The following is a 26989-nucleotide window of genomic DNA, read 5'->3' as shown; positions in this document are numbered from 1 at the left end:
AATGTGTCCAAGTTTGCAGATGACACTAAGATGAGTGGTAAAGCGAAAAGTGCAGAGAATACTGGAAGTCTGCAGAGGGTTTTGGATAGGTTAAGTGAATGGGCTCGGATCTGGCAGATGGAATACAATGTTGACAAATGTGAGGTTATCCATTTTGGTCGGAATACCAGCAAACGGGATTATTATTTAAACGATAAAATATTAAAGCATGCCGCTGTGCAGAGTGACCTGGGTGTGCTAGTGCATGAGTCACAGAAGGTTGGTTTACAGGTACAACAGGTGATTAAGAAGGCAAATGGAATTTTGTCCTTCAATGCTAGAGGGATGGAGTTTAAGACTCGGGAGGTTATGTTGCAATTGTATAAGGTGTTAGTGAGGCCACGCCTGGAGTATTGTGTTCAGTTTTGGTCTCCTTACTTGAGAAAGGACGTACTGGCACTGGAGGGTGTGCAGAGGAGATTCACGGGGTTAATCCCAGAGCTGAAGGGGTTGGATTACGAGGAGAGGTTGAGTAGACTGGGACTGTACTCATTGGAATTTAGAAGAATGAGGGGGGATCTTATAGAAACATTTAAAATTATGAAGGGAGTAGATAGGATAGATGCGGGCAGGTTGTTTCCACTAGCGGGTGAAAGCAGAACTAGGGGGCATAGCCTCAAAATAAGGGGAAGTAGATTTAGGACTGGGTTTAGGAGGAACTTCTTCACCCAAAGGGTTGTGAATCTATGGAATTCCTTGCCCAGTGAAGCAGTTGAGAGTCCTTCATTACATGTTTTTAAGGTAAAGATAGATAGTTTTTTGAAGAATAAAGGGATTAAGGGTTATGGTGTTCGGGCCGGAAAGTGGAGCTGAGTCCACAAAAGATCAGCCATGATCTCATTGAATGGCGGAACAGGCTCGAGGGGCCAGATGGCCTACTCCTTCTCCTTGTTCTTATGTTCTTATGTTCTTATGTGGAGTGTGAGTGTGAGGAGTGTTGGGGATGATGTGGAAGGTGAGTGTGAGGAGTGTTGATGATGTGGAGGGTGAGTGTGAGGAGTGTTGGGGATGATGTGGAGGGTGAGTGTGAGGAGTGTTGGGGATGATGTGGAGGGTGAGTGTGAGGAGTGTTGATGATGTGGAGGGTGAGTGTGAGGAGTGTTGATGATGTGGAGGGTGAGTGTGAGGAGTGTTGGGGATGATGTGGAGGGTGAGTGTGAGGAGTTGTGAGGGATGATGTGGAGGGTGAGTGTGAGGAGTTGTGAGGGATGATGTGGAGGGTGAGTGTGAGGAGTTGTGAGGGATGATGTGGAGGGTGAGTGTGAGGAGTTGTGAGGGATTATGTGGAGGGTGAGTGTGAGGAGTGTTGATGATGTGGAGGGTGAGTGTGAGGAGTGTTGGGGATGATGTGGAGGGTGAGTGTGAGGAGTGTGAGGGATGATGTGGAGGGTGAGTGTGAGGAGTGTTGATGATGTGGAGGGTGAGTGGAGGAGTGTTGATGATGTGGAGGGGAGTGTGAGGAGTGTTGGGGATGATGTCGAGGGTGAGTGTGAGGAGTGTTGGGGATGATGTGGAGGGTGAGTGTGAGGAGTTGTGAGGGATGAGGTGTAGGGTGAGTGTGAGGAGTTGTGAGGGATGATGTGGAGGGTGAGTGTGAGGAGTGTTGATGATGTGGAGGGTGAGTGTGAGGAGTGTTGATGATGTGGAGGGTGAGTGTGAGGAGTGTTGGGGATGATGTGGAGGGTGAGTGTGAGGAGTTGTGAGGGATGATGTGGAGGGTGAGTGTGAGGAGTGTTGGGGATGATGTGGAGGGTGAGTGTGAGGAGTGTTGGGGATGATGTGGAGGGTGAGTGTGAGGAGTGTTGGGGATGATGTGGAGGGTGAGTGTGAGGAGTGTTGGGGATGATGTGGAGGGTGAGTGTGAGGAGTGTTGGGGATGATGTGGAGAGTGAATGTGAGGAGTTGTGAGGGATGATGTGGAGGGTGAGTGTGAGGAGTGTTGGGGATGATGTGGAGGGTGAGTGTGAGGAGTGTTGGGGATGATGTGGAGGGTGAGTGTGAGGAGTTGTGAGGGATGATGTGGAGGGTGAGTGTGAGGAGTTGTGAGGATGATGTGGAGGGTGAGTGTGAGGAGTTGTGAGGGATGATGTGGAGGGTGAGTGTGAGGAGTTGTGAGGGATGATGTGGAGGGTGAGTGTGAGGAGTTGTGAGGGATCACGCTGAGGGAAGGTGGATCACAGGGATTCTGGGTCGATCTGTTTGTCTCACTGAATCATCACGAATCATTTGGTTTGTTTTCAGTATCAGAATATGCGGAGAGATAAAAATGCTGTGGTGAAACGGATGCTTGATGTTGCCAATGCAGTGGACTCGGTGAGTATGGAGATTGTTTTCTCTGTCATTCGATTGTCCCTTTAAGGAATGTTTTATCTCATCACATGGCATCAGTGATGTCATTGTGTGGGTGGAGCTGGGCTACGGCTATGGGTTTTTACATTTCTTTTGGTTTGGGTTTGTTTTGGTTGCTCTGGGTTTTTTGCTTTCGTTTACATTTCCAGCTGCTGTATTCAGACTGAAATGCTAGCTTTGACAAAGAGACATCGGACTCGAAACGTTAGCTCTTTTCTCACCCTACAGATGCTGCCACACTTGCTGAGATTTTCCAGCATTTTCCCTTTCGTTCAGGCGCTTGTGGGACCTTCCATGCTGATGTCAGCAGGATGCAGGGGCACTAGCTAGGTTGCGGGCCAGATTTGAGTTTACAAACCCCAGAAACGAGTGTAGCCCTGGTGGGGCCTGTTGAATTGTGCTCACATTCTCTTCTCCTGGGTACTGAGAAATACCTAGGGGCAAAAAACATTAGTGGGTGTCAAATATAGATCCCCAAACTGCAGTGGTGTGGTTGGGAATGGCATTAAACACAAAATTAGAGATGCACTTAACCAGGGAATATTGCTGATCTTCACATAGATTGGGCAAATGAAATGACTGGAGTACCATGGCAGTGTACCATAATACATTTAATGTATGTTCAGTGGTTTACCACAGACACAAATCAGATACCAGAAATGTTGGTTTAGTGAGAGGGAAGAACTGAGGATGATCAACATGAGTAGAGAAATGGACCTGGGAAAATTGATGGGATTTAAGGCGGATAAATTCCCAGGGGCTGAGAATCTGCATCCCAGAGTGCTTAAGGAGGTGGCTCTGGTAATACTGGATGCATTGATGATCATCTTCCAGGATTCTATAGACTCTGGAAGTGTCCCTGCAGAATGGAGGGTAGCACATGCCATTCCGTTATTCAAAAAGGGAGGTAGAGAGAAAGCAGGGAATTGTAGACCAGTAAACCTAATATCGGTAGTGGGGAAAACGCTTGTTTCTATTGTCAAGGACTTTACAGCGGAACATTTGGAAAGCAGTGGCAGGATCAGTCAGAGTCAGCATGGATTTATGAAGGGAAAATCATGCTTGACAAATTTGTTGGAATTCTTTGAAGATGTAACTAGAACAGTTGACAAAGGGGAGTCAGTCGATGTGGTATATTTGGACTTTCAGAAGGCATTTGACCAAGTCCCGCATAAGAGATTATTGTGAAAAATTAAAGCGCATGGGATTGGGGGAAATGTATTCAGGTGGATAGAAAACTGATTGGCAGAGAAGAAACAAAGAGTATGGAATAATGGGTCCTTTTCAAGGCTGGTTTAGCTCACTGAGCTAAATCACTGGCTTTTAAAGCAGACCAAGCAGCCCAGCAGCACGGTTCGATTCCCGTACCAGCCTCCCCGGACAGGCGCCGGAATGTGGCGACTAGGGGCTTTTCACAGTAACTTCATTGAAGCCTACTCATGACAAAAAGTGATTTTCATTTCATTTCATTTCAATTGGCAGGCAGTAGCCAGAGGGGTACCACAGGGATCGGTGCTGGGACCCCAGCTATTCACAATATATATTAATGATTTGGATGAGGAACCAAAATGTAACATCTCAAAGTTTGCAGATGATACCAAATTAGGTGGGAGGGTGAATTGTGACGAGGATGCAGGGATCCTACAGCAAGATCTGGACAGGTTGGGTGAGTGGACAAACCAGATGCAGTATAATTTGGATAAGTGTGAGATTATTCACTTTGGAAGCAAAAACAGGAAGGCAGATTACTACCTGAATGGTTGTAAATTGGGAGAGGGGAGTGTGCAGCGGGACCTGGGTGTCCTTGTGCACCATTCGCTGAAGGTAAGCATGCAGGGGCAGCAGGCGGTAAAGAAGGCTAATGGTATGTTGGCCTTCATTGCGAGAGGTTTCGAGTAAAGAAGCAGGGATGTGTTGCTGCAATTGTACAGGGCCTTGGTGAGGCCACACCTGGAGTATTGTCTGCAGTTTTGGTCTCCTTCTCTGAGGAAGGATGTTCTTGCTCTCGAGGGAGTTCAGCAAAGGTTTACCAGACTGATTCCAGGGATGGCGGGACTGTCATACGAGGAGTGATTGACTAGGTTGGGCTTTTTTTCGCCTGAGTTCAGAAGAATGAGAGGGGATCTCATAGAGACTTATAAAAGTTTCACGGGACTAGACAGGGTAGATGCAGGGAAGATGTTACCAATGATGGGTGTGACCAGAACCAGGGGTCACAGTCTGAGGATTCAGGATAAACCATTTCGGACAGAGATAAGGAGGCATTTCTTCACAAAGTGTGGTGAGCCTGTGGAATTCATTACCACAGGAAGTAGTTGATCCTAAAACTTTGAATATGTTCAAGAGGCAGCTGGATATAGCACTTGGGGAGAATGGGATCAAAGGCTATGGGGAGAAAGCAGGATTAGGCTATTGAGTTGGATGATCAGCCATGATGGTGATGAATGGTGGAGCAGGCTCGAAGGGCCAAACGGCCTGCGGTACATAAACTAAAATCACATGGGATTGGGAGTGGGCTGACATGATGGATACAGATCTGGCTTGGTTTTTGAAGACAGAGAGGAGCAGTGGGAAGGTGTTTTTCAGAATGGAGATCTGTAGTTAGTGGTGTTCCGCAGGACTCAGTGCTGGGACCTCTGTTGTTTGTAGCATATATAAATGATCTGGAGAAAATTATGGGTGGCCTGATTAGTAAGTTTGTGGATGACACAAAGATTGGCCGAGTTTCTGATAGTGCCGAGGATTGTCAGAGGATACAACTGGATTTAGATAGATTGGAGACTTGGGCACAGAAATGCTAAATGGATTTTAATCCAGACAATTGAAAAATTATACATTTTGGAGGATCAAAACTAGGTACAAATTATACTATAAGGAACATTAACATGCAGAGGAATCTGGATGAACCGGTCCACAGTTCCCTAAAAGTGGCAACACAGGTGGCCAAGGTGATTATGAAGGCATATGGCATGATTGCCTTCATCAGCCGGGGTATTGAGTACAGGAGTTGTGAAATCATGTTGCTGCTGTATAAAAGCCGCATTTGGATTATGGTTAGGCCGCATTTGCAGTATTGTGGCAGTTCTGGCCACCACATTATCAGAAGGATGTGGAAGGTTTGGAGAGAGGGCAGGGAGGGTTCACCAGGATGTTGCCCGGTCTCGAAGGTATTGTCTATGAGGAGAGTTTGAATAAACTAGGATTGGTTTCACTGGAAAGACGGGGGCTGAGGGGAGACCTGATAGAGGACTGCAAAATTATGAGAGGCATAGACAGGGTGGATAGTCAGAGGCTCTGGACAAGAATGGAAGTGTCAATTTCAAGGAGGCACAAGTTCAAGGCGTAAAGGGAAAGTTTAAGGGAGATGTGCAGGGTAGTTTTCATACAGAGAGTGGTGGGTGCCTGGAATGCCAGAGAATGTGGTGGAAGCAGGAACATTAACAACATTTAAAAGGCATCTGAATGGGTACATGATTAGGGAGGAAATAGAACATAAGAACTAGGAGCAGGAGTAGGCCATCTGGCCCCTCGAGCCTGCTCTGCCATTCAATGAGATCATGGCTGATCTTTTGTGGACTCAGCTCCACTTTCCGGCCTGAACGCCATAACCCTTAATCCCTTTATTCTTCAAAAAACTATCTATCTTTACCTTAAAAACATTTAATGAAGGAGCCTCAACTGCTTCACTGGGCAAGGAATTCCATAGATTCACAACCCTTTGGGTGAAGAAGTTCCTCCTAAACTCAGTCCTAAATCTACTTCCCCTTATTTTAAGACTATGCTTCACCCGCCAATGGAAACAACCTGCCCACATCTATCCTATCCATTCACCATAATTTTACATGTTTCTATAAGACCCCCCCCCCCCCCCGCCCCTCCCCCCGCATCCTTTCAAATTCTAACAAGTACAGTCCCAGTCTATTTAACCACTCCCCGTAATCCAATCCCTTCAGCTCTGGGATTAACCTAGTGAATCTCCTCTGCACACCCTCCAGTACCAGTATGTCCTTTCTCAGGTAAGGAGACCAAAACTGAACACAATACTCCAGGTGTGGCCTCACTAACACCTTATACAATTGCAACATAACCTCCCTAGTCTTAAACTCCATCCCTCTAGCAATGAAGGACAAAACTCCACTCGACTTCTTAATCACCTATTGCATCTGGAAATCAATTTTGTGCGACTCATGCACTAGCACACCCAGGTCCCTCTGCACAGCAGTATGTTTAATATTTTACATTTAAATAATAATCCCGTTTGCTGTTATTCCTACCAAAATGGATAACTTCACATTTGTCAACATTGTATTCTATCTGCCAGACCCGAGCCCATTCACTTAACCTTTCCAAATCCCTCTGCAGACTTCCAGTATCCTCTGCACTTTTCGCTTTACCACTCATCTTAGTGTCATCTGCAAACTTGGACACATTGCCCTTGGTCCCCAACTCCAAATCATCTATGTAAATTGTGAACAATTGTGGGCCCAACACGGATCCCTGAGTGACAACACTAGCTACTGATTGCCAACCAGAGAAACACCCATTAATCCCATTAATCTTTGCTTTCTATTAATTAACCAATCCTCTATCCATGCTACTACTTTATTCTTAATGCCATGCATCTTTATCTTATGAAGCAACCTTTTGTGTGGCAACTTGTCAAAAGCTTTCAGGAAATCCCGATATACCACATCCATTGGCTCCCCGTTATCTACTGCACTGGTAATGTCCTCAAAAAATTCCACTAAATTAGTTAGGCACGGCCTGCCCTTTACGAACCCATGCTGCGTCTGTCCAATGGGACAATTTCCATCCAGATGCCTCGCTATTTCTTCCTTGATGATAGATTCCAGCATCTTCCCTACTACCGAAGTTAAGCTCACTGGCCTATAATTACCCGCTTTCTGCCTACCTCCTTTATCAAACAGTGGTGTCACGTTTGCTAATTTCTAATCCACCGGGACCACCCCAGAGTCTAGTGAATTTTCATGAGTGCATTTGCAATATCCCTAGCCATCTTTTTTAGTATCCTGGGATGCTTTCCATCAGGGCCAGGAGACTTGTCTACCTTTAGCCCCATTAGCTTGCCCATCACTACCTCCTTAGTGATAACAATCATCTCAAGGTCCTCACCTGTCATAGCCTCATTTCTATCAGTCGCTGGCATGTTATTTTGTCTTCCACTGTGAAGATCGACCCAAAAAATCTGTTCAGTTCTTCAGCCATTTCCTTATCTCCCATTATTAAATCTTCCTTCTCATCCTCTAAAGGACCAATATTTACCTTAGCCACTCTATTTGGTTTTAGATAGATAGAGAAATACAGCACAGAACAGGCCCTTCAGCCCACGATGTTGTGCCGAACTTTTGTCCTAGGTTAATCATAGAATTTTGGACACTAAGGGCAATTTAGCATGGCCAATCCACCTACCTGCACATCTTTGGACTGTGGGAGGAATCCGGAGCACCCGGAGGAAACCCATGCACACATGGGGAGGATGTGCAGACTCCACATAGACAGTGACCCAAGTCGAAATTGAACCTGGGACCCTGGAGCTGTGAAGCAATTGTGCTATCCACAATGCTACCGTGCTGCCCTTATTTGTAGAAAACATTTACTGTCTGTTTTTATATTCTGAGCAAGTTTACTCTCATAATCTATCTTACCCTTCTTCATAGCTTTTTTAGTAGCTTTCTGTTGCCCCCTAAAGATTTCCCCTAATCTTTGCCACTTTGTATGCTTTTTCCTTCAATTTGATGCTCTCCCTTATTTCTTCAGATATCCACGGTCGAGTTTCCATCTTTCTACCGTCCTTCCTTTTTGTTGGTATAAACCTTTCCTGAGCACTGTGAAAATTGCTTGGAAGGTTCTCCACTGTTCCTCAACTGTTTCACTTAAAGTCTTTGCTCCCAGTCTACCTTAGCTAGCTCTTCTCTCATCCCATCCCATTGTAATCTCCTTTGTTTAAGCACAAAAACCCTTCTCACCCTCCATCTGTATTTTAAATTCCACCATATTGTGATCACTCCTTCCAAGAGGATCCCTAACTATGAGATCATTAATCAATCCTGTCTCATTACACAGGACAAGATCTAGGACCGCTTCTTCCCTCGTAGGTTCCATTACATACTGTTCTAGGAAACTATCGTGGATACATTCTATAAACTCCTCCTCAAGGCTGCCTTGACCGACCTGGTTAAACCAATCGACATGTATATTAAAATCCCCCATGATTACTGCTGTACCATTTCTACATGTATCAGTTATTTCTTTTTTTATTGCCTGCCCCACCATAATGTTACTATTTGGTGGCCTATAGACTATTCCTTTCAATGACTTTTTCGTCTATTCCTGATTTCCACTCAAATGGATTTAACCTTATCCTCCATAGCATCGATGTCATCCCTCATCCCTTACTATCGCCCGGATGTCATCCTTAAATAACAGAGCTTCACCACTTCCCTTACCATCCACTCTGTCCTTCCAAATAGTTTGATACCCTCGGATATTTAACTCCCAGTCGTGACCATCCTTTAACCACGTTACAGTCATGGTCTCGAAATCATTGTTATCCACGATGATTTGTGCCATCAACTCATTTACCGTATTCCAAATACTATGAGCATTTGCGTAAAGTACCCTGATGTTAGCTTTTATACCTCAGTTTTGATTAACACCTCTATCAGTAATCGCTCCTAAGTTACTTTTCCTTTTAACTTTTCTCCTCATTTTCCTTATCGTAGAACCCATATCTTCATGTAACAATTGGCTGCTTCGCTTTCCATTTATATTTTTACTTCCCATATTCTTCCTTTTAGTATTACTGGGCCTATTCACTGAGCTCTCCTCAGTCACTGTACCCTGTACTGTGGCCCTTTTTGATTTTTGACTATGGCTTCTCTACCTTACGTTTCCCCCTTACTGCCTTTTGTTTATGTCCCTGTTTTACTTCCCTCCGACATCCTGCATCGGTTCCCACCCCCCTGCCACATTAGTTTAAACCAGTGGTTCTCAACCTTTTTTAAACCATGGACCCCTTTTCCTCTTAATTTTTTTTGTGGACCCCATAGCCATTCCACAGAAAAAAGAGCTTCTTATATTTTTCACTAACAAAAAAGTAAAGGAATTGTATCAAATATTAAAGAAATAGTAAATGATTATGCTTTATTTTGAAGGAAAACTAATTTATTGCAAATAAACATATTTAACAATTAAATTCTATAGAGCATTATGTACACTAGTAAATAATTCATAATAAACCATTTTAAGATAGGCCTAAGTGAGTAATTAAGAAAAAAATGCAGATTTATTCAATGAGATCCCTGCGGTTGATGCTGCTCAGCGAGTTTTTTTATATTCGGCTCCATCGCGGTCAATGATAGTCGAAGATCACCCTTTTTCACAATGTCGAGTCTATTACGAGCTTTTGATAATAAGTGAAGAACACAACTAAATCCTGATTCAACAAGGTAAGATGATGGAAAAGCTATAACGTAGAGCTGTGCTTTATCCCAGAGTAGTGGGTACTTTTTAGCAGTGTCATTTGTTTTCCATATATTATGCTTCCCATCTTTGAATTTTGCGTGCAATATTTCATCACTTTGTAATTCAATGAGGGTCTCCTGTAAAGAAATGTCTACATCAGCAGCATTAACTTCAAAAGGAATTGCCACCCAAGGTATATCCATCATGAGTAGGTCACTAAACCGAGCTTGCATATTTTCATGCAAATTTTCCAAATATTCAGCATACAATGCAAGGTCATCATCGTGCAAATCGCTGCTAATCGAGGTCAAACAAGGAAACTGTTCAAATGCACGACGTCTGATATTAATTTTGTACAGCGGCAGTTTTCTCAGAAAAGCAGTAATAGCACCTTTACTGGATATGAGATCAGAATGTTTTCCTTGGAGCTGTTTATTAAGTAAATTGATTTTTTCAAATATATCAGATAAGTAAAATACATCACATTTAGCTGCACGCAGTTGTTCTCCAAGCTGGGTGTTAGCCAGAAATAAGACAATAGAGTCCCAAAGTTCAGCAAAACGATGAAGACAATTCCCCTTTGATAACCACCTCACCTCAGTATGCATTACAAGACGTTCAAACTCTTCTCCATTTTCTCTACTGAATTCACGAAAGAGGCGATCTCGAAGAGAATTTGATTTAATATGGTTAACCACTTTTAAGAATTATATGTAAAATGTTAACAAAACTAAAAGATAAATTTGCACAAAATGCAACATATATTTATGAACCAATACTCTTAATATCTCTTATCTTGTTGCGACGGAGTTTTGCACAGAACTGAAGTGACCTGCTTGGGTCATGTCGATATTTATAGCTCCTGAGAGTTGATAGTTTCAACCGAAATCGTTTCTGCTACTAAAGAAGTTAATGCCGTTAATCCTTCCTTTATTAACGTGGTAAACTAATCCAAGGGAGATTAGTGGGACAATTAGGGCCACAGCAAATGCACCTTTTTGGTTCTGAGCTCCTTCAGCCCTCAAGGTAAATTAGATAGATTATAACAGGGGTGGGCAAACTACGGCCCACGGGCCGCATGCGGCCCGCCAAAGGTCTTTATGCGGCCCACCAAGATCAAGTCATATAAAAAATTTTTTAAAATTTTTTATAAGGTTAATGGGAGGGGGGGGGCTGTTGGGTTACTGGTATAGGGTGGATATGTTGACTTGAGTAGGGTGATCATTGCTCGGCACAACATCGAGGGCCGAAGGGCCTGTTCTGTGCTGTACTGTTCTATGTTCTATATGAGGCGCCCAGAATCATAACCGGGTGAAGCGCCATTTTTGAAAATTAGAGAAAAAGAGGGCTAAAGGCAGGATGCCGCCGGGGGAAGCGCTGAGGTATATGCCGCACGCTAATTGGTTACAACCGGGACTATTAATTAATATACAATGCGGCCCTTTAAAATTGTGAATTTTTGAATGTGGCCCTTGCACGGAAAAGTTTGCCCACCCCTGGATTATAATCTCTCTTTGACCTTTGTCAGTGAGAGAGAGAGAGAGAGAGAGAGAGAGAATCTAATTTGTTCTGAAGTAGAATTGCTCTATGGACCACTAAAATATCACCATGGACCCCCAATTCGGTATTTTATTTGTGTGGACCCCCAGTAATGTTACATGGACCCCCAGGGTCCATGTGGACCCCGGTTGAGAACCATTGGTCTAGATGCATCTTAAATGATGCTATCGTACCCGCCTCTACCACCTCCACTGGCAAAGCGTTCCAGGCACCCACCACCCTCTGCGTAAAAAACTTTCCACGCACATCTCCCTTAAACTTTCCCCCTCTCACATTAGACATGACTTAGGATGCGTTGGTTGGAGAAGTAGGCTGCAAGGGTTGGGCACACTGGATATGTGGAGCTTGTTCAAGGAACAGCTATTGCATGTTCTTGATAAGTACGTACCAGTCAGGCAGGGAGGAAGGGGTCGAGCGAGGGAACCGTGGTTTACCAAAGAAGTGGAATCTCTTGTTAAGAGCAAGAAGGAGGCCTATGTGAAGATGAGGCATGAAGTTTCAGTTGGGGTGCTTGATAGTTACAAGGAAGCGAGGAAGGATCTAAAGAGAGAGCTGAGACGAGCAAGGAGGGGACATGAGAAGTCTTTGGCAGGTAGGATCAAGGAAAACCCAAAAGCTTTCTATAGGTATGTCAGGAATAAAAGAATGACTAGGATAAGAGTAAGGCCAGTCAAGGACAGTGGTGGGAAGTTGTGTGTGGAGGCTGAGGAGATAAGCGAGATACTAAATGAATACTTTTCGTCAGTATTCACTCAAGAAAAAGATAATATTGTGGAGGAGAATGCTGAGACCCAGGCTATTAGAATAGATGGCATTGAGGTGCGTAGGGAAGAAGTGTTGGCAATTCTGGACAAGGTGAAAATAGATAAGTCCCCGGGGCCGGATGGGATTTATCCTAGGATTCTCTGGGAAGCCAGGGAAGAGATTGCTGAGCCTTTGGCTTTGATTTTTAGGTCATCATTGGCTACAGGAATAGTGCCAGAGGACTGGAGGATAGCAAATGTGGTCCCTTTGTTCAAAAAGGGGAGTAGAGATAACCCCGGTAACTATAGGCCGGTGAGCCTAACGTCTGTGGTGGGTAAGGTCTTGGAGAGGATTATAAAAGATACGATTTATAATCATCTAGATAGGAATAATATGATTAGGGATAGTCAGCATGGTTTTGTGAAGGGTAGGTAATGCCTCACAAACCTTATCGAGTTCTTTGAGAAGGTGACTGAACAGGTAGACGAGGGTAGAGCAGTTGATGTGGTGTATATGGATTTCAGTAAAGCGTTTGATAAGGTTCCCCACGGTCGGCTATTGCAGAAAATACGGAGGCTGGGGATTGAGGGTGAATTAGAGATGTGGATCAGAAATTGGCAAGTTGAAAGAAGACAGAGAGTGGTAGTTGATGGGAAATGTTCAGAATGGAGTTCAGTTACGAGTGGCGTACCACAAGGATCTGTTCTGGGGCCGTTGCTGTTTGTCATTTTTATAAATGACCTAGAGGAGGGCGCAGAAGGATGGGTGAGTAAATTTGCAGACGACACTAAAGTCGGTGGAGTTGTAGACAGTGCGGAAGGATGTTGCAGGTTACAGAGGGACATAGATAAGCTGCAGAGCTGGGCTGAGAGGTGGCAAATGGAGTTTAATGTGGAGAAGTGTGAGGTGATTCACTTTGGAAAGAATAACAGGAATGCGGAATATTTGGCTAATGGTAAAATTCTTGGTAGTGTGGATGAGCAGAGGGATCTTGGTGTCCATGTACATAGATCCCTGAAAGTTGCCACCAAGGTTGATAGGGTTGTGAAGAAGGCCTATGGTGTGTTGGCCTTTATTGGTAGAGGGATTGAGTTCCGGAGCCATGAGGTCATGTTGCAGTTGTACAAAACTCTAGTACGGCCGCATTTGGAGTATTGCGTACAGTTCTGGTCGCCTCATTATAGGAAGGACGTGGAAGCTTTGGAACGGGTGCAGAGGAGATTTACCAGGATGTTGCCTGGTATGGAGGGAAAATCTTATGAGGAAAGGCTGATGGACTTGAGGTTGTTTTCGTTAGAGAGAAGAAGGTTAAGAGGTGACTTAATAGAGGCATACAAAATGATCAGAGGGTTAGATAGGGTGGACAGCGAGAGCCTTCTCCCGCGGATGGGGGTGGCTAGCTCGAGGGGACATAGCCTTAAATTGAGGGGTAATAGATATAGGACAGAGGTCAGAGGTGGGTTTTTTACGCAAAGAGTGGTGAGGCCGTGGAATGCCCTACCTGCAACAGTAGTGAACTCGCCAACATTGAGGGCATTTAAAAGTTTATTGGATAAGCATATGGATGATAAGGGCATAGTGTAGGTTAGATGGCCTTTAGTTTTTTTCCATGTCGGTGCAACATCGAGGGCCGAAGGGCCTGTACTGCGCTGTATCGTTCTATGTTCTATGTTCTCACCTTGAAATCGTGACCCCTTGTTATTGACACCCCCACTCTTGGAAAAAGCTTGTTGCTATCCACCCTGTCCATACCTCTTATAATTTTGAAGACCTCAATCAGGTCTCCCCTCAACCTCCAAATGGAGGTCTGTAGCTAGTGGTGTTCCGCTGGGATCAGTACTGGGATCTCTGCTCTTTGTAAAATATATAAATGACATGGAAGAAAACGTAGCGGGTCTGATTAGCAAGTTTGCGGATGATACTAAGATTGCAGGAGTTGTAGATAGTGATGAAGCTTGTCAGAGAATACAATGGGATATAGATAGACTGTAAAATTGGGCAGAGAAATGGCAGATGGAATTTAACCCGGACAAATGCGAGGTGATGCAATTTGGTAGAACCAATTCAGGCGAGAGCTATAAAATAAATGGCAGAACCATCAGGAGCAGAGAGACACAGGGAGATCTGGGCGTGCAGGTCCACAGATACTTAAAAGTGGCAGCAAAGGTGGAAATGGTGGTGAAGAAAGTATATGGCAGGCTTACCTTCATAGGACGGGGTATCGAGTATAAACGCTTGAAAATTATGTTACAGTTATACAGAACGTTGTTTCGGCCACATTTGGAATACTGTGTCCAATTCTGGTCACAGCACTACCAGAAGGACGTGGAGGCTTTGGGGAGAGTACAGAAACGGTTTACCAGGATGTTGCCTGGTATGGAGGGTATTAGCTATGAGGAGAGATTGAATAAACCGGGATTGTTCTCCCCAGAGAGACGGAGGCTGAGGGGCAGCCTGATTGAAGTTTATAATATTATTCAGGGTATAGAGAGGGTGAACAGTAGGAGGCTTTTTCCCAGGGCGGAAATGGCAATTACAAAGGGGGCACAGGTTCAAGGTGAGGGGGGGAAGGTTCAGTGGAGATGTGCGGGGGAAGTTTTTTACACAGAGGGTGGTGGTGGCCTGGAATGCGCTTCCAAGGGAGGTGGTTGAGGCAGACACGTTAGCGACTTTTAATACTTACCTGGATAGGCACATGAACAGGCGGGGTATAGAAGGATACAGGCGGTTGGTCGAGATAGGATACATGATCGGTGCAGGCTTGGAGGGCCGAAGGGCCTGTTCCTGTGCTGTATTGTTCTTTGTTCTTGTTCATTGTATGCACTATTTTGTTTTCCTGTATGGAGTAACTGAGCTGCACACAGAGCAACACGTTTCACAGTTACCTCGGGACGTGGGACAATAACCAAATCCAATTCATTCCAATCCAATGGCAGAAAATCCTGCTGCCTGGCATCCTGATTGCCCTGGTCCAGGTCAAACTTTATATAGTCCGCTGCCCAGGCAAACAAGGCATCCATGACTTCACAGGATATACTGTGCAAGTCCCCACTCGAGCCGTGGAATGATTCCGAAGGGTAAAGGCTTTGAGCTGCAGTGAGCTTGATAGTCACCAAGAGTTGGCTATCTTCCTTCTTAATGTGGTGTCAAGTCCGCAAGGATATGGCACACTTGCCACACTTTCTCCTTGTTGAGGCAGAGCTTCCTGCAGCACATGCTGTCCGACATCTGTTCGAAAGACCAACACCATGGACCATCGGCAGTCTCCCCCGTGGGTCACTCCCTGGCCTGATGCCAGCTGGGACCTCAGGGTGTGGGGTGGGCTCCTGCACATGGCCATTGCCTTGAGCCTACTTTGACGTTGCTGCCACTGCCTCTCCTGGCATCTGACCACCTGGCCTGCCGACAGCACCACAAGGGCTTCTGCGGGGTCCAAAGATCCCAGGATCCTCATGACCGGGAGATGGGCCATGGGATTGGTGCCCAGCCCGGATTGCTGAACAGCGTGCCAGAGGCATCATGCTGATTAAAGCCAACAGACTTGGTCAGTGAACAAAAGTTGCCCCAACTGCCCCACTCTTCCGGTGGTGCCACCCCACTCATCCCACACCTGCAGACCAACCTTGCATCAAGTGTGGGTTAGCCCAGTGAGAAACTCCCCAGGGCCCAGAAAAGTGATGAAGTGTGTTGGGATAAGAGTGGGGAACAGAACTGGGAGAACCTTCCAGCAAATCCCACCACAAATGACACTTAGGGTACGATTAAACCAAAATGTTTCTAAATGTTGTAGCAAGCGAGAACTGCAGCGACCTTGCTGACTCTCGGCCCAGCCAAATCATTGATAAAACATTAATTGGTTCTCTTAACGAGGCCCATAGGATGCCCGTCAAAATCACACGTCACCTGCTAATTTACCTGGGCCCGCGATCGCCAGCCCCCTGCAAACAAGTGACAGCAGCAATTAAACCGTTCCTTCAACCCCACTCTGCTCACAGCCATGATGTCACGGAGACCAGCCCCATGCTTTGGCAATGTCGGCCTGTGACGACTGCTCGATATGGTGCAGGTCAAACAGATACGCTGTTCCCCTGGGGTCCAGGAGGGTCAGCCACAGGACAGCCACCGCTGCCTGGGAAGAAGTAGCAGCTGCTGACAGCAAGGCCAGGACGACCAGCCCCCAGTGCTAAAAGAAGGTCAATTACATCTATCGGGACACTGAGGTGAGTTTGCACGGGACACCCGATCCCCCCCCTCACCATTCCTCCACAAATCCCACTCCCCCCATTTCACCAAGCCCCCTCCCGCAACCCCCAAGCCCCTTCTCCCTGCAGTGAATGCATTTGATGCTCCCTCCATGCTGTGGCCTTGCAGGAGTCTTGGTCCACAACTGGGGCAAGAGGGCCCAGATGGGCAGCAGACTGCTGGACATCAGAGTCCTCAACCCCGATGAGGAACTATTCCTGGGGGTTGTGGGGATGGTTGAGGACCGAGGGTGACCACCATGGAGGTCGGCACACAGTGCAGAGGTGAGGATTCCCTGGTCCCCACCCAGACCCACCCAGATGACTAGTCAAACATGAGTTGATAATGGCATACACACTGACCCATCCCTCCCACTGACCACGTGTCCATTCTCCCGCAGGACCTGCAGCCGCCCCCCATCTGCCTCCCATGATAACATCTTGCTGGAGAGCTTCAACAATGTCACCATAATAGTCACACAAAGCTGACACCCCCTACACGCCACCAGCACAGAGACACACACCCCGGGGGCCGAATGTAGTGGACAGGCTTCTGGGACACATTCAAGTGAGCACCACACATCCACTGATGCACATCAGGGGGACGCAGGAACACCCAGGCGAGACAGCAGTCGGAGGTCTGCTGGGTCCCAGAACCCAGGTTGGATCAGGTGCTGAGCCTCTGGAACAGGTTTACTTCGAAATGATGCAGACGCTTGGGCGCAGCCGTGAGATTCAGAGGGAGACACTCCAGAAGATTCATAGCTGATTGGAGGAGTCCCAGAGGCTACGGACGCAGGAGATGGCGCTGGCAAGGAAAACATTGCTCGGGTGGTGGCCCAGTGGAGAGCTTGGTGCCCAATGTCAGCAACATCAGTGGAGGTGACCAAGACGTAGCTCTCCCGTCCCAGAGCCTCCTGGGGCTTATAAGGCCACGGGACAGGGTAGGCAGCAGGCTGCCTCCATCTCTGATATGCATACTGGGGGCACATCTAGATGTAGTGGTAGAGCAGGTGTAGTGGAAGGCTGAGCACGTACATGATCACTGAGAGGGCAGGGGGGAGGTTAGGAGTGATAGAGGGTAATTGGGGTGCAGGTGGGGTGGGGAGTAAGGGATGCAGGGGTGAAAGGTTGTGGATGACACTAAAGTCGGTGGAGTTGTGGACAGTGCAGAAGGATGTTACAAGTTACAGAGGGACATAGATAAGTTGCAGAGCTGGGCTGACAGGTGGCAAATGGAGTTTAATGCAGAAAAGTGTGAGGTGATTCATTTTAGAAGGAATAACAGGAAGACAGAGTACTGGGCTAATGGTAAGATTCTTGGTAGTGTGGACGAGCAGAGAGATCTCGGTGTCCATGTCCATAGATCCCTGAAAGTTGCCACCCAGGTTGAGAGGGTTGTTAAGAAGGCGTACGGTGTGTTAGCTTTTATTGGTAGAGGAATTGAGTTTCGGAGCCATGGGGTCATGTTGCAGTTGTACAAAACTCTGGTGCGGCCACATTTGGAGGATTGCATGCAGTTCTGGTCGCCACATTATAGGAAGGATGTGGAAGCATTGGAAAGGGTACAGAGGAGATTGACAAGGATGTTGCCTGGTATGGAGGGAAGATCATATGAGGAAAGGCTGAGGAACTTGAGGCAGTTTTCGTTAGAGAGAAGAAGGTTAAGAGGTGACTTAATTGAGGCATACAAGATGATCAGAGGATTAGATAGGGTGGACATCGAGAGCCTTTTTCCTCGGATGGTGATGACCAACACGAGGGGACATAGCTTTAAATTGAGGGGAGATAGATATAGGACAGATGTCAGAGGTAGGTTCTTTACTCAGAGAGTAGTAAGGGCGTGGCATGCCCTGCCTGCAACAGTAGTGGACTCGCCAACACTAAACTCATTCAAATGGTCATTGGATAGGCATATGGACGATAAGGGAATAGTGTAGAGGGGCTTTAGAGGGGTTTCACAGGACGGCGCAACATCGAGGGCCGAAGGGCCTGTACTGCGCTGTAATGTTCTATGTTCTATATCAGTTCAGTTACCATGGAAATGGTCCCCTCGCTGCTGCAGCTCCTTGAGCTGTTCCTTCAGGCGCTCCTTCAGCAGAGCTGGGACCCGGCGTGGTGCGTGGACCACTGGCTTGGCATCAGGTCGCAGTAGGATCTTGTACCAATACGGCAAAGTGCCCATCCCGTCAAACACATCTGGATACTGAGCGAGGATATCGTCAATGCCAGCTTGAAGATCCACGTTGGAGGATGCCATTGAATAAACCCGCTGCACCAGGTTTAGCTTTTTGCAGGCATGAGCGCCCAGTAGGGATGCCCTGTCCGGCTTGACAATTTCAAACCTTAGCCGTGCATGGGTACTCCGGTTGGAGACGAGTAGATGGCAGGACCCCAGTGCCGTGATGGCATTACCGTTATAGTCTAGGAGCTGGCAGGCTGCTGGAAGGACCTTGGGGGCTTCCTGAGGCCTGTGAGAGGAGATTGGCAGAAGCACCTGTGTCCATCTTGAATTAGATGGAGCAGCTGTTGACCTGCATCACCGCACGCCATTTGTCCTCCGAATCCACGACGAGGATGGACTGAATGCGAGATGAGTTAAGTGTAGCATGTTTACGTGTGGTAATGATGCCCACTCGGTAGGGGGACTCCAGACACTCGTCCTCTGGATCTGTTGTACTGCCAGAATCCTGTAACCGTTGTTGCACATTCTGGATGCGCTGTCATCGGAATTGGGAGCGCTGGCCCCTGACTGGTTGTGCAAACCTGTACAAGGCTGTATAGAGTCCAGGCTTCCCGCAGTTTAAGCATTGCCTGCCTCTCGCAGGGCAGTGCCCTTTTAAGTGGGTGTTGCCACAGTTCGGTCACGTCATGGTGTCGGCGTTGTGCCACGGTGTACGTCGATGCGCAATGCGGTCGGCAGACGTCTGCACCTGCACAGTGTGGATGTCGGCCGCTTTGTTATCCCGTTTGCATCGTGAATGCGTGGGGCTCCGGGAAAAGAACGCGAGATGGCCGCTGCCTTGAATGCTGAGGCACTGAGTCTGGGCGATGGTCTGCACACTCACTGCCTCATGGAAGGCAACTTTTTCATTTTCAGCCGATTTGTATTGGGAATACCGAGTTTTTGAGCGCTCATGCACTGTACATGTTTCAATCGTGACTGGCAAGGTCATATGCTTGATTTTTAAGAGCTACTCTCTCAGAGGATCAGAGTGAATTCCAAACATGATTTGGTCTCTGATCATGGAATCAGCAATATCACCAAAGTTGCAGGACAGCGCTAGCAAGCGGGGGCTAGTTAAGAAGGCATTGAAAGATTCATCTTTACCTTGAAGACGTTGTTTGAATATGTAGCGCTCGAAGATTTCATTGGTGTCCATTTCACAGTGACTATCGAACTTGCCCAGGGTGGTCTGAAACTTTGTCTTGTCCTGGCCTTTGGTGAAGTTAAACCAGTTGAAGAGTTTGATGTCTTGATCACCCGCTGTTGAGAGGAGAAGCACAATCTTTCTTGCATCAGAAACACCCTCGAGGTCTGAGGCTTCGATGTACAGTAGAAACTTTTGCTTGAATATCCACCAGTTGGCACTGAGATGGCCGGAGGTCCTGAGCTGTTGAGGAGCCTGAATCTTCACCATGGTGCCGGGATACATTTGCTGGTTGTCACGGAACAGCTGAGGTAAGCCCCTTAAATTAGCAGTCTCCTGGTATCGTGTTGTGTTAGGTACACTGGTCTAACACTGGCTGCAACTGGATACAGCTTAGATCAGAAAGATGCTCCAGAACTTGAAGTTAGTTCAATCAGGTTTATTGATCTAATAGCACAGTTAGCACATAGAACGATACAGCGCAGTACAGGCCCTTCGGCCCTCGATGTTGCACCGACATGTAAAAAATCTAAAGGCCATCTAACCTACACTATGCCCTTATCATCCATATGCTTATCCAATAAATTTTTAAATGCCCTCAATGTTGGCATGTTCACTACTGTTGCAGGTAGGGCATTCCACGGCCTCACCACTCTTTGCGTAAAAAACCCACCTCTGACCTCTGTCCTATATCTATTACCCCTCAATTTAAGGCTATGTCCCCTCGTGCTAGCCACCTCCATCCGCGGGAGAAGGCTCTCGCTGTCCACCCTATCTAACCCTCTGATCATTTTGTATGCCTCCATTAAGTCACCTCTTAACCTTCTTCTCTCTAACGAAAACAACCTCAAGTCCATCAGCCTTTCCTCATAAGATTTTCCCTCCATACCAGGCAACATCCTGGTAAATCTCCTCTGCACCCGTTCCAAAGCTTCCACGTCCTTCCTATAATGAGGCGACCAGAACTGTACGCAATACTCCAAATGCGGCCGTACTAGAGTTTTGTACAACTGCAACATGACCTCATGGCTCCGGAACTCAATCCCTCTACCAATAAAGGCCAACACACCATAGGCCTTCTTCACAACCCTATCAACCTGGGTGGCAACTTTCAGGGATCTATGTATATGGACACCGAGATCCCTCTGCTCATCCACACTACCAAGAATTTTACCATTAGCCAAATATTCCGCATTTCTGTTATTCTTTCCAAAGTGAATCACCTCACACTTCTCCACATTAAACTCCATTTGCCACCTCTCAGCCCAGCTCTGCAGCCTATCTATGTCCCTCTGTAACCTGCAACATCCTTCCGCACTGTCTACAACTCCACCGACTTTAGTGTCGTCTGCAAATTTACTCACCCATCCTTCTGCGCCCTCCTCTAGGTCATTTATAAAAATGACAAACAGCAACGGCCCCAGAACAGATCCTTGTGGTACGCCACTCGTAACTGAACTCCATTCTGAACATTTCCCATCAACTACCACTCTCTGTCTTCTTTCAACTAGCCAATTTCTGATCCACATCTCTAAATCACCCTCAATCCCCAGCCTCCGTATTTTCTGCAATAGACGACCGTGGGGAACCTTATCAAACGCTTTACTGAAATCCATATACACCACATCAACTGCTCTACCCTCGTCTACCTGTTCAGTCACCTTCTCAAAGAACTCGATAAGGTTTGTGAGGCATGACCTACCCTTCACAAAACCATGCTGACTGTCCCTAATCATATTATTCCTATCTAGATGATTATAAATCGTATCTTTTATAATCCTCTCCAAGACTTTACCCACCACAGACGTTAGGCTCACCGGCCTATAGTTACCGGGGTTATCTCTACTCCCCTTCTTGAACAAAGGGACCACATTTGCTATCCTCCAGTCCTCTGGCACTATTCCTGTAGCCAATGATGACCTAAAAATCAAAGCCAAAGGCTCAGCAATCTCTTCCCTGGCTTCCCAGAGAATCCTAGGATAAATCCCATCCGGCCCCGGGGACTTATCTATTTTCACCTTGTCCAGAATGGCCAACACTTCTTCCCTACGCACCTCAATGCCATCTATTCTAATAGCCTGGGTCTCAGCATTCTCCTCCACAATATTATCTTTTTCTTGAGTGAATACTGACGAAAAGTATTCATTTAGTATCTCGCTTATCTCCTCAGCCTCCACACACAACTTCCCACCACTGTCCTTGACTGGCCCTACTCTTACCCTAGTCATTCTTTTATTCCTGACATACCTATAGAAAGCTTTTGGGTTTTCCTTGATCCTACCTGCCAAAGACTTCTCATGTCCCCTCCTTGCTCGTCTCAGCTCTCTCTTTAGATCCTTCCTCGCTTCCTTGTAAATATCAAGCGCCCCAACTGAAACTTCACGCCTCATCTTTACATAGGCCTCCTTCTTCCTCTTAACAAGAGATTCCACTTCTTTGGTAAACCACGGTTCCCTCGCTCGACCCCTTCCTCCCTGCCTGACTGGTACGTACTTATCAAGAACATGCAATAGCTGTTCCTTGAACAAACTCCACATATCCAGTGTGCCCAACCCTTGCAGCCTACTTCTCCAACCAACACATCCTAAGTCATGTCTAATGGCACCATAATTGCCCAGTTCTCTGTTAGTTCGAATCTCTGCTAACTTAAGTGTGGTTACTCTGTCTGACTGAACCAGACTAGCTCTTAGCCACGTGGTGGAGGTGTGAGATTGTAACAACACCCTTGACTCACTCTCTAGATGTTCATCAGCGGAAAGAGGCGGAGTGTGAGCGCCTTGTGTCTTTTATAGTCAGATCCCACCCCTGAGTGTCCTGCCTGCTTATTGGTCATGTCCTGTTCTCTGTGTCCATTAGCTGCTTGTCTGTATATCATTATCAGTGTGTCTGCATATCATGATAATACTTGCAAAAGTGAGAACACCACGCCATTGGGGTGCTGAGGACCCACCTCCTCAGGCCTTCACATTCACCCTGACAGACCCCCAACAACATTCCAGGGCCCCTTATCTGCCCTGCACCCCCAACCTTTATTGCACCCCTCTCCCCTTCTTTTATGGACATCACCCCCTCAGGCACTGGCTATTTGCAGTGCCATCCTGGCACCCTGGCGCTGCCACCCTGGCACTCTGGAAGTGTTCCTCTAGCCTGGCACCACCACCTGGGCAGTTGGCAGATGCTGAGCGCTGGGTCGATCCGGTGCACACACAGCCAAGTTAGCTCTGAAACTGACAGGTCCAGAGAGGCCTGGTCTTGCCCATTGTGGGTGGAACTTGGACATGCACCTCATGAGGTCGCGTTTGATCTCGAGAATCCCGATGGACATCTCTCCCAGCCACGTTCCATTCTGCTTCTGGCGGGGAAACTCGTCTGCAATTAGCAGTAGAGTCAGTCATGGAGTTTTACAGCATAAAAAGAGACTCTTTGTCCCATCATACCTGTGCCAGACATCAAGTACCTATCTATTCTAATCCCAATTTCCAGCACTTAGCCCTTAGCCTTGAATGCTATCACCTTTCAAGTACTCATCTAAATGCTTCTTAAATGTTGTGAGGGTTCCTGCCTCTACCACCCTTTCAGACAGTGAGTCCAGATTCACAAATCCCTCAAATCTCCTGCTGCTTACCTGAAATCTATTTCTCCTGGTTATTGACCCCTGCAATTGAGGAAATACAAAACTAGTGGTGTGGTGAGTGCTGTCTTTAAGTCAGACCACTCGTTCTTCTGTTCTTCAGACCATGTGAAAACAGCAGTTTTTCGTATTAGCTGTCTCAACTGTCGTACATGATGAGAGATTGGAAATTAACTTTCCCAGGAAGTTTACCACGCCTAGCAGTCTAAGAACCGCTTTTTTGTCTTTAGGAGAATACATTTTGTTGATGGCTGAAACCTTTTCAGTGTCTGGCTGCACACCATGAGCTGAAATCTGGTCACCTAAAAATGCGAGTTTGGAGATACCAAATTGACATTTGGTTCTATTGAGTTTTAAACCAAACGTCTCTACTCATTGCATGACTTGAAGAAGTCTTGCGTTGAATTCTTCTTGAGTTGCTGACTATATAATGATGTCGTCAGCATATACTCTGACACCTTCAATCCATTCTATCATTTGTTCTGTTGCACAATGAAATATCTCTGATGATGATATGACACCAAAAGGTATTTGATTAAAGCAGTGTCTTCTGTATGGAGTGTTGAAAGTACATAGTTTTCTGCTGGCTTCATCTAGCTCCAGTTGCCAAAATCTTCCAGAGGCATCTAGTTCAGTGAAAATTCTGGCAGCTTTAATAATAATAATGTCATGTGAGAGTACCTTTAAGAAAGGGGTGTTTATCAGATAGCTAGAGTGGGTGTACCTTTAAGAAATGTGTGTTTATCGGATAGCAGCAGTGATGTCAGAGTATGGGTGGAGCTGGGCTGACTGTCTTTCACATTTGTTTTTGAGCAGGCCTCTCCAGGGTGTGTTTGGTTTCATTTTGAGAGCTGGATAGGGCTGCAGTCACAGCCAGAAGGTGTACTAGTCTCTATTTCTGCAATCTGAAGACTGTCTCCAGATCATTTGGTAATGTAAAAATAATACCTGATTCTGTAGAGAAGTTAAACCTGATGTCTTTCTGTTCAAAGGGTCTTTTTTCTTATGGATGTTGCAAGGAAAGATTAAGGGTTAATTGTAGAATATTGTATCTGTGGGGATGATAGGTGTTGATTGTTTGTAAGATGTTTACTGTGGGTTTATAAAGTGTAAATGGTTTCATAAATAAACATTGTTTTAATTTAAAAATACATTAGCTCCCTGTTGCACCACACCTGCAAAGTAGTCCATTGTGCTCCCCATACCACAATCTATTAAAGGTGTTGGGTCAGGTGAACTCCATGATATATTTTGGGGTTCTCAAAACCCTGCCCATAACAAATTGGGGGCTTGTCCCGGATAAAAGTCTATCTATTCGGTTGGCTTAGTGAACTTAAAGACAGTGAGAGGTGAGCATATTGTGGGTGTTTTTCAGGTGTGGTATTCCAGTTTAAGTGTGTTGAGGAGAATGGTTGTTTCAGAGGCTCTGAAGCTTTTGGGGGTGGAGACAGTCACACACAGTCTGCAGTACAGAGACTAAAAACAGGCTTTTAGATCTGGCAAAAACATTGCAGTTAACATAACCTGACAGAATATGAAAAGAAGAGGTAGTTGAGCATTTAAAATTGTGAGATACAGTCTGACTCATTGGAAATTGCAAAGATCCAGTTGCAGATTAAGCAACTTGAACATGAAAAACATTAAAACACCTTGAATACGCAATGAGAGAAAAAGAAAGAAAAAGGGAGATACAGATCAGGGAAAAAGAAAAGGAGAGAGAAGAAAGTGAAAAAGAAAGGATAGCCCTAGCAGAACAAAAAGAAAGAGAAAGGGAGATACAGATCAGGGAAAGGGAAGAAGAGAGAGATTTTGCTCTTCAGAAAATGGCCATGAAACGTGACAGTCAGTTAAAATTGGCGGATGGAAAGAAAAATATATGGTCTGAGGAGAGTGATGAGGATAATGAGCTTGAGCATCATAGTCAAAAGTTTGGTGAGAATCTATTTAAATATGTCCAAGCATTGCGAAGGTTTGATGAAAAGGAGGTGGAAGCCTTTTTCATTTCATTTGAGAAGGTAGCAAACAAATGAAATGGCCACCGGACATGTGGGTACTACTGATTCAAACAAAGCTGGTAGGTAGGGCTAGTGAAGTGTTTGCATCACAACCGGAGGAGGTATCAGGGATGTATGAGGGGGTGAAGAAATCCATCTTGGGTGCATATGCACTGGTGCCTGCAGCCTGCAGACAAAGGTTTAGAAATTTAAGGGAAGAATTTGGTCAAACATACATGGAGTTTGAAAGGCTCAAACAGAGTAATTTTGAAAGGTGGATAAGGGCTTTGAATATAGACCAAATGTATGAAGCACTCAGAGAAATTATACTTTTGGAGGAGTTTAAAAGTTCAATTCCTGATGTAGTGAGAACTCATGTGGAAGAGCAGAGGGTTAGAACTGCGAGGTTAGCAGCAGAAATGGCAGATGATTATAAATTAGTTCACAAATCAAAGCTTGGTTTCCAACATCAGTTTCAGCCGGTGAGGGATAGAAACTGGGGAAAAGAGGAATATTCAAGTGGCAGAGGTAAAGGTGATCTGATTGTAAATAATAAGGAGAGTGTACCTCAGATTAAAAAAGAAATCCAGGTGGGTGGAAAAGAAATGGAAAGTTTCAAATGAATGTTTTCACTGTAATAAACTAGGCCATGTAAAGTCAGTGTTGGTGGTTGAAGAAAAGCACTGGGAAGGCTGATGTGGTAAAACAGGATAAGACAGTGAGGTTTGTTAGTGTTGTAAAGGAAAGCCCAAGGGAAGCGAAGGACGTGGAAAAGATTGTACAGCTTGATCAACAGGTGATTGATAAGGAGGTGCCGGATCTCTTTAAAGAATTAACTTGTGTGGGTAAAGTTTACGAATGTGTACCAGAAGGAGCAGGTAAAGAAGTCACAATTTTAAGAGATACGGGAGCTAGTCAATATTTAATGGTAAGAGATGAGGAGTTATGTAGTTTGGGAAGAATGTTGCCAGAAAAGGTGGTAATATGTGGAATTCAGGGTGAGAGGAGTAGCATTCCATTATATAAGGTAAGGTTGGAAAGTCCAGTGAAGAGTGGTGAAGTGGTAGTAGGAGTAATAGAGAAACTATCTTGTCCAGGAATACAGTTTATCTTGCGTAATGATATAGCTGGATCACAGGTGGGAGTGATGCCTACTGTGGTTGATAAGCTAATGGCAAATCACACAACTGAAGTGTTGAAGGATGAATATCCTGGGATTTTTCTGGATTATGTAGTAACTAGATTGCAAAATCACAGATTAAGACAAGAGGAGAAATCAAAGAGTGAAGATACAGTTCAAGTTCAATTATCAGAAACAATTTTTGATCAGGTGGTTGAAAAAGAACAAGAACAGGTTGAGGATGAGGCGGATATTTTTAGTTCAGGAAAGTTGGCAGAGTTACAACAGAAAGATATATAAATAAAACAGATGTATCAGAAAGCATATACGGAAGAGGAATCTCAGTGTATAATGGAGTGTTATTACTGGAAAAATTATGTCTTGATGAGAAAATGGAGACCTTTACATATGCAGGCAGATGGAAAGTGGGCAGAAGTTCATCAAGTAGTATTGCC

The 26989-nt window shown here is 45.7% G+C and overlaps 1 protein-coding gene across 1 annotated transcript in view; it reads left to right on the top strand.

Moving 5' to 3' along the window:
- The window catches only part of LOC119963595 (disintegrin and metalloproteinase domain-containing protein 12-like), a 432269-nt gene that overhangs the window by 88286 nt on the left and 316994 nt on the right, over window positions 1-26989 (top strand). Inside the window, exon 8 of the mRNA XM_038792926.1 lies at window positions 2281-2352. Within this exon, the coding sequence (XP_038648854.1) occupies window positions 2281-2352 (72 nt within the window). The remainder of the gene's footprint in view (window positions 1-2280; window positions 2353-26989) is intronic.

Source organism: Scyliorhinus canicula, chromosome 3 (assembly GCF_902713615.1).
Source record: "Scyliorhinus canicula chromosome 3, sScyCan1.1, whole genome shotgun sequence".
Taxonomy (NCBI): domain Eukaryota; kingdom Metazoa; phylum Chordata; class Chondrichthyes; order Carcharhiniformes; family Scyliorhinidae; genus Scyliorhinus; species Scyliorhinus canicula.
Note: the sequence above shows the minus strand (reverse complement) of the source record. Positions and strands in the feature narration are given on the sequence as shown.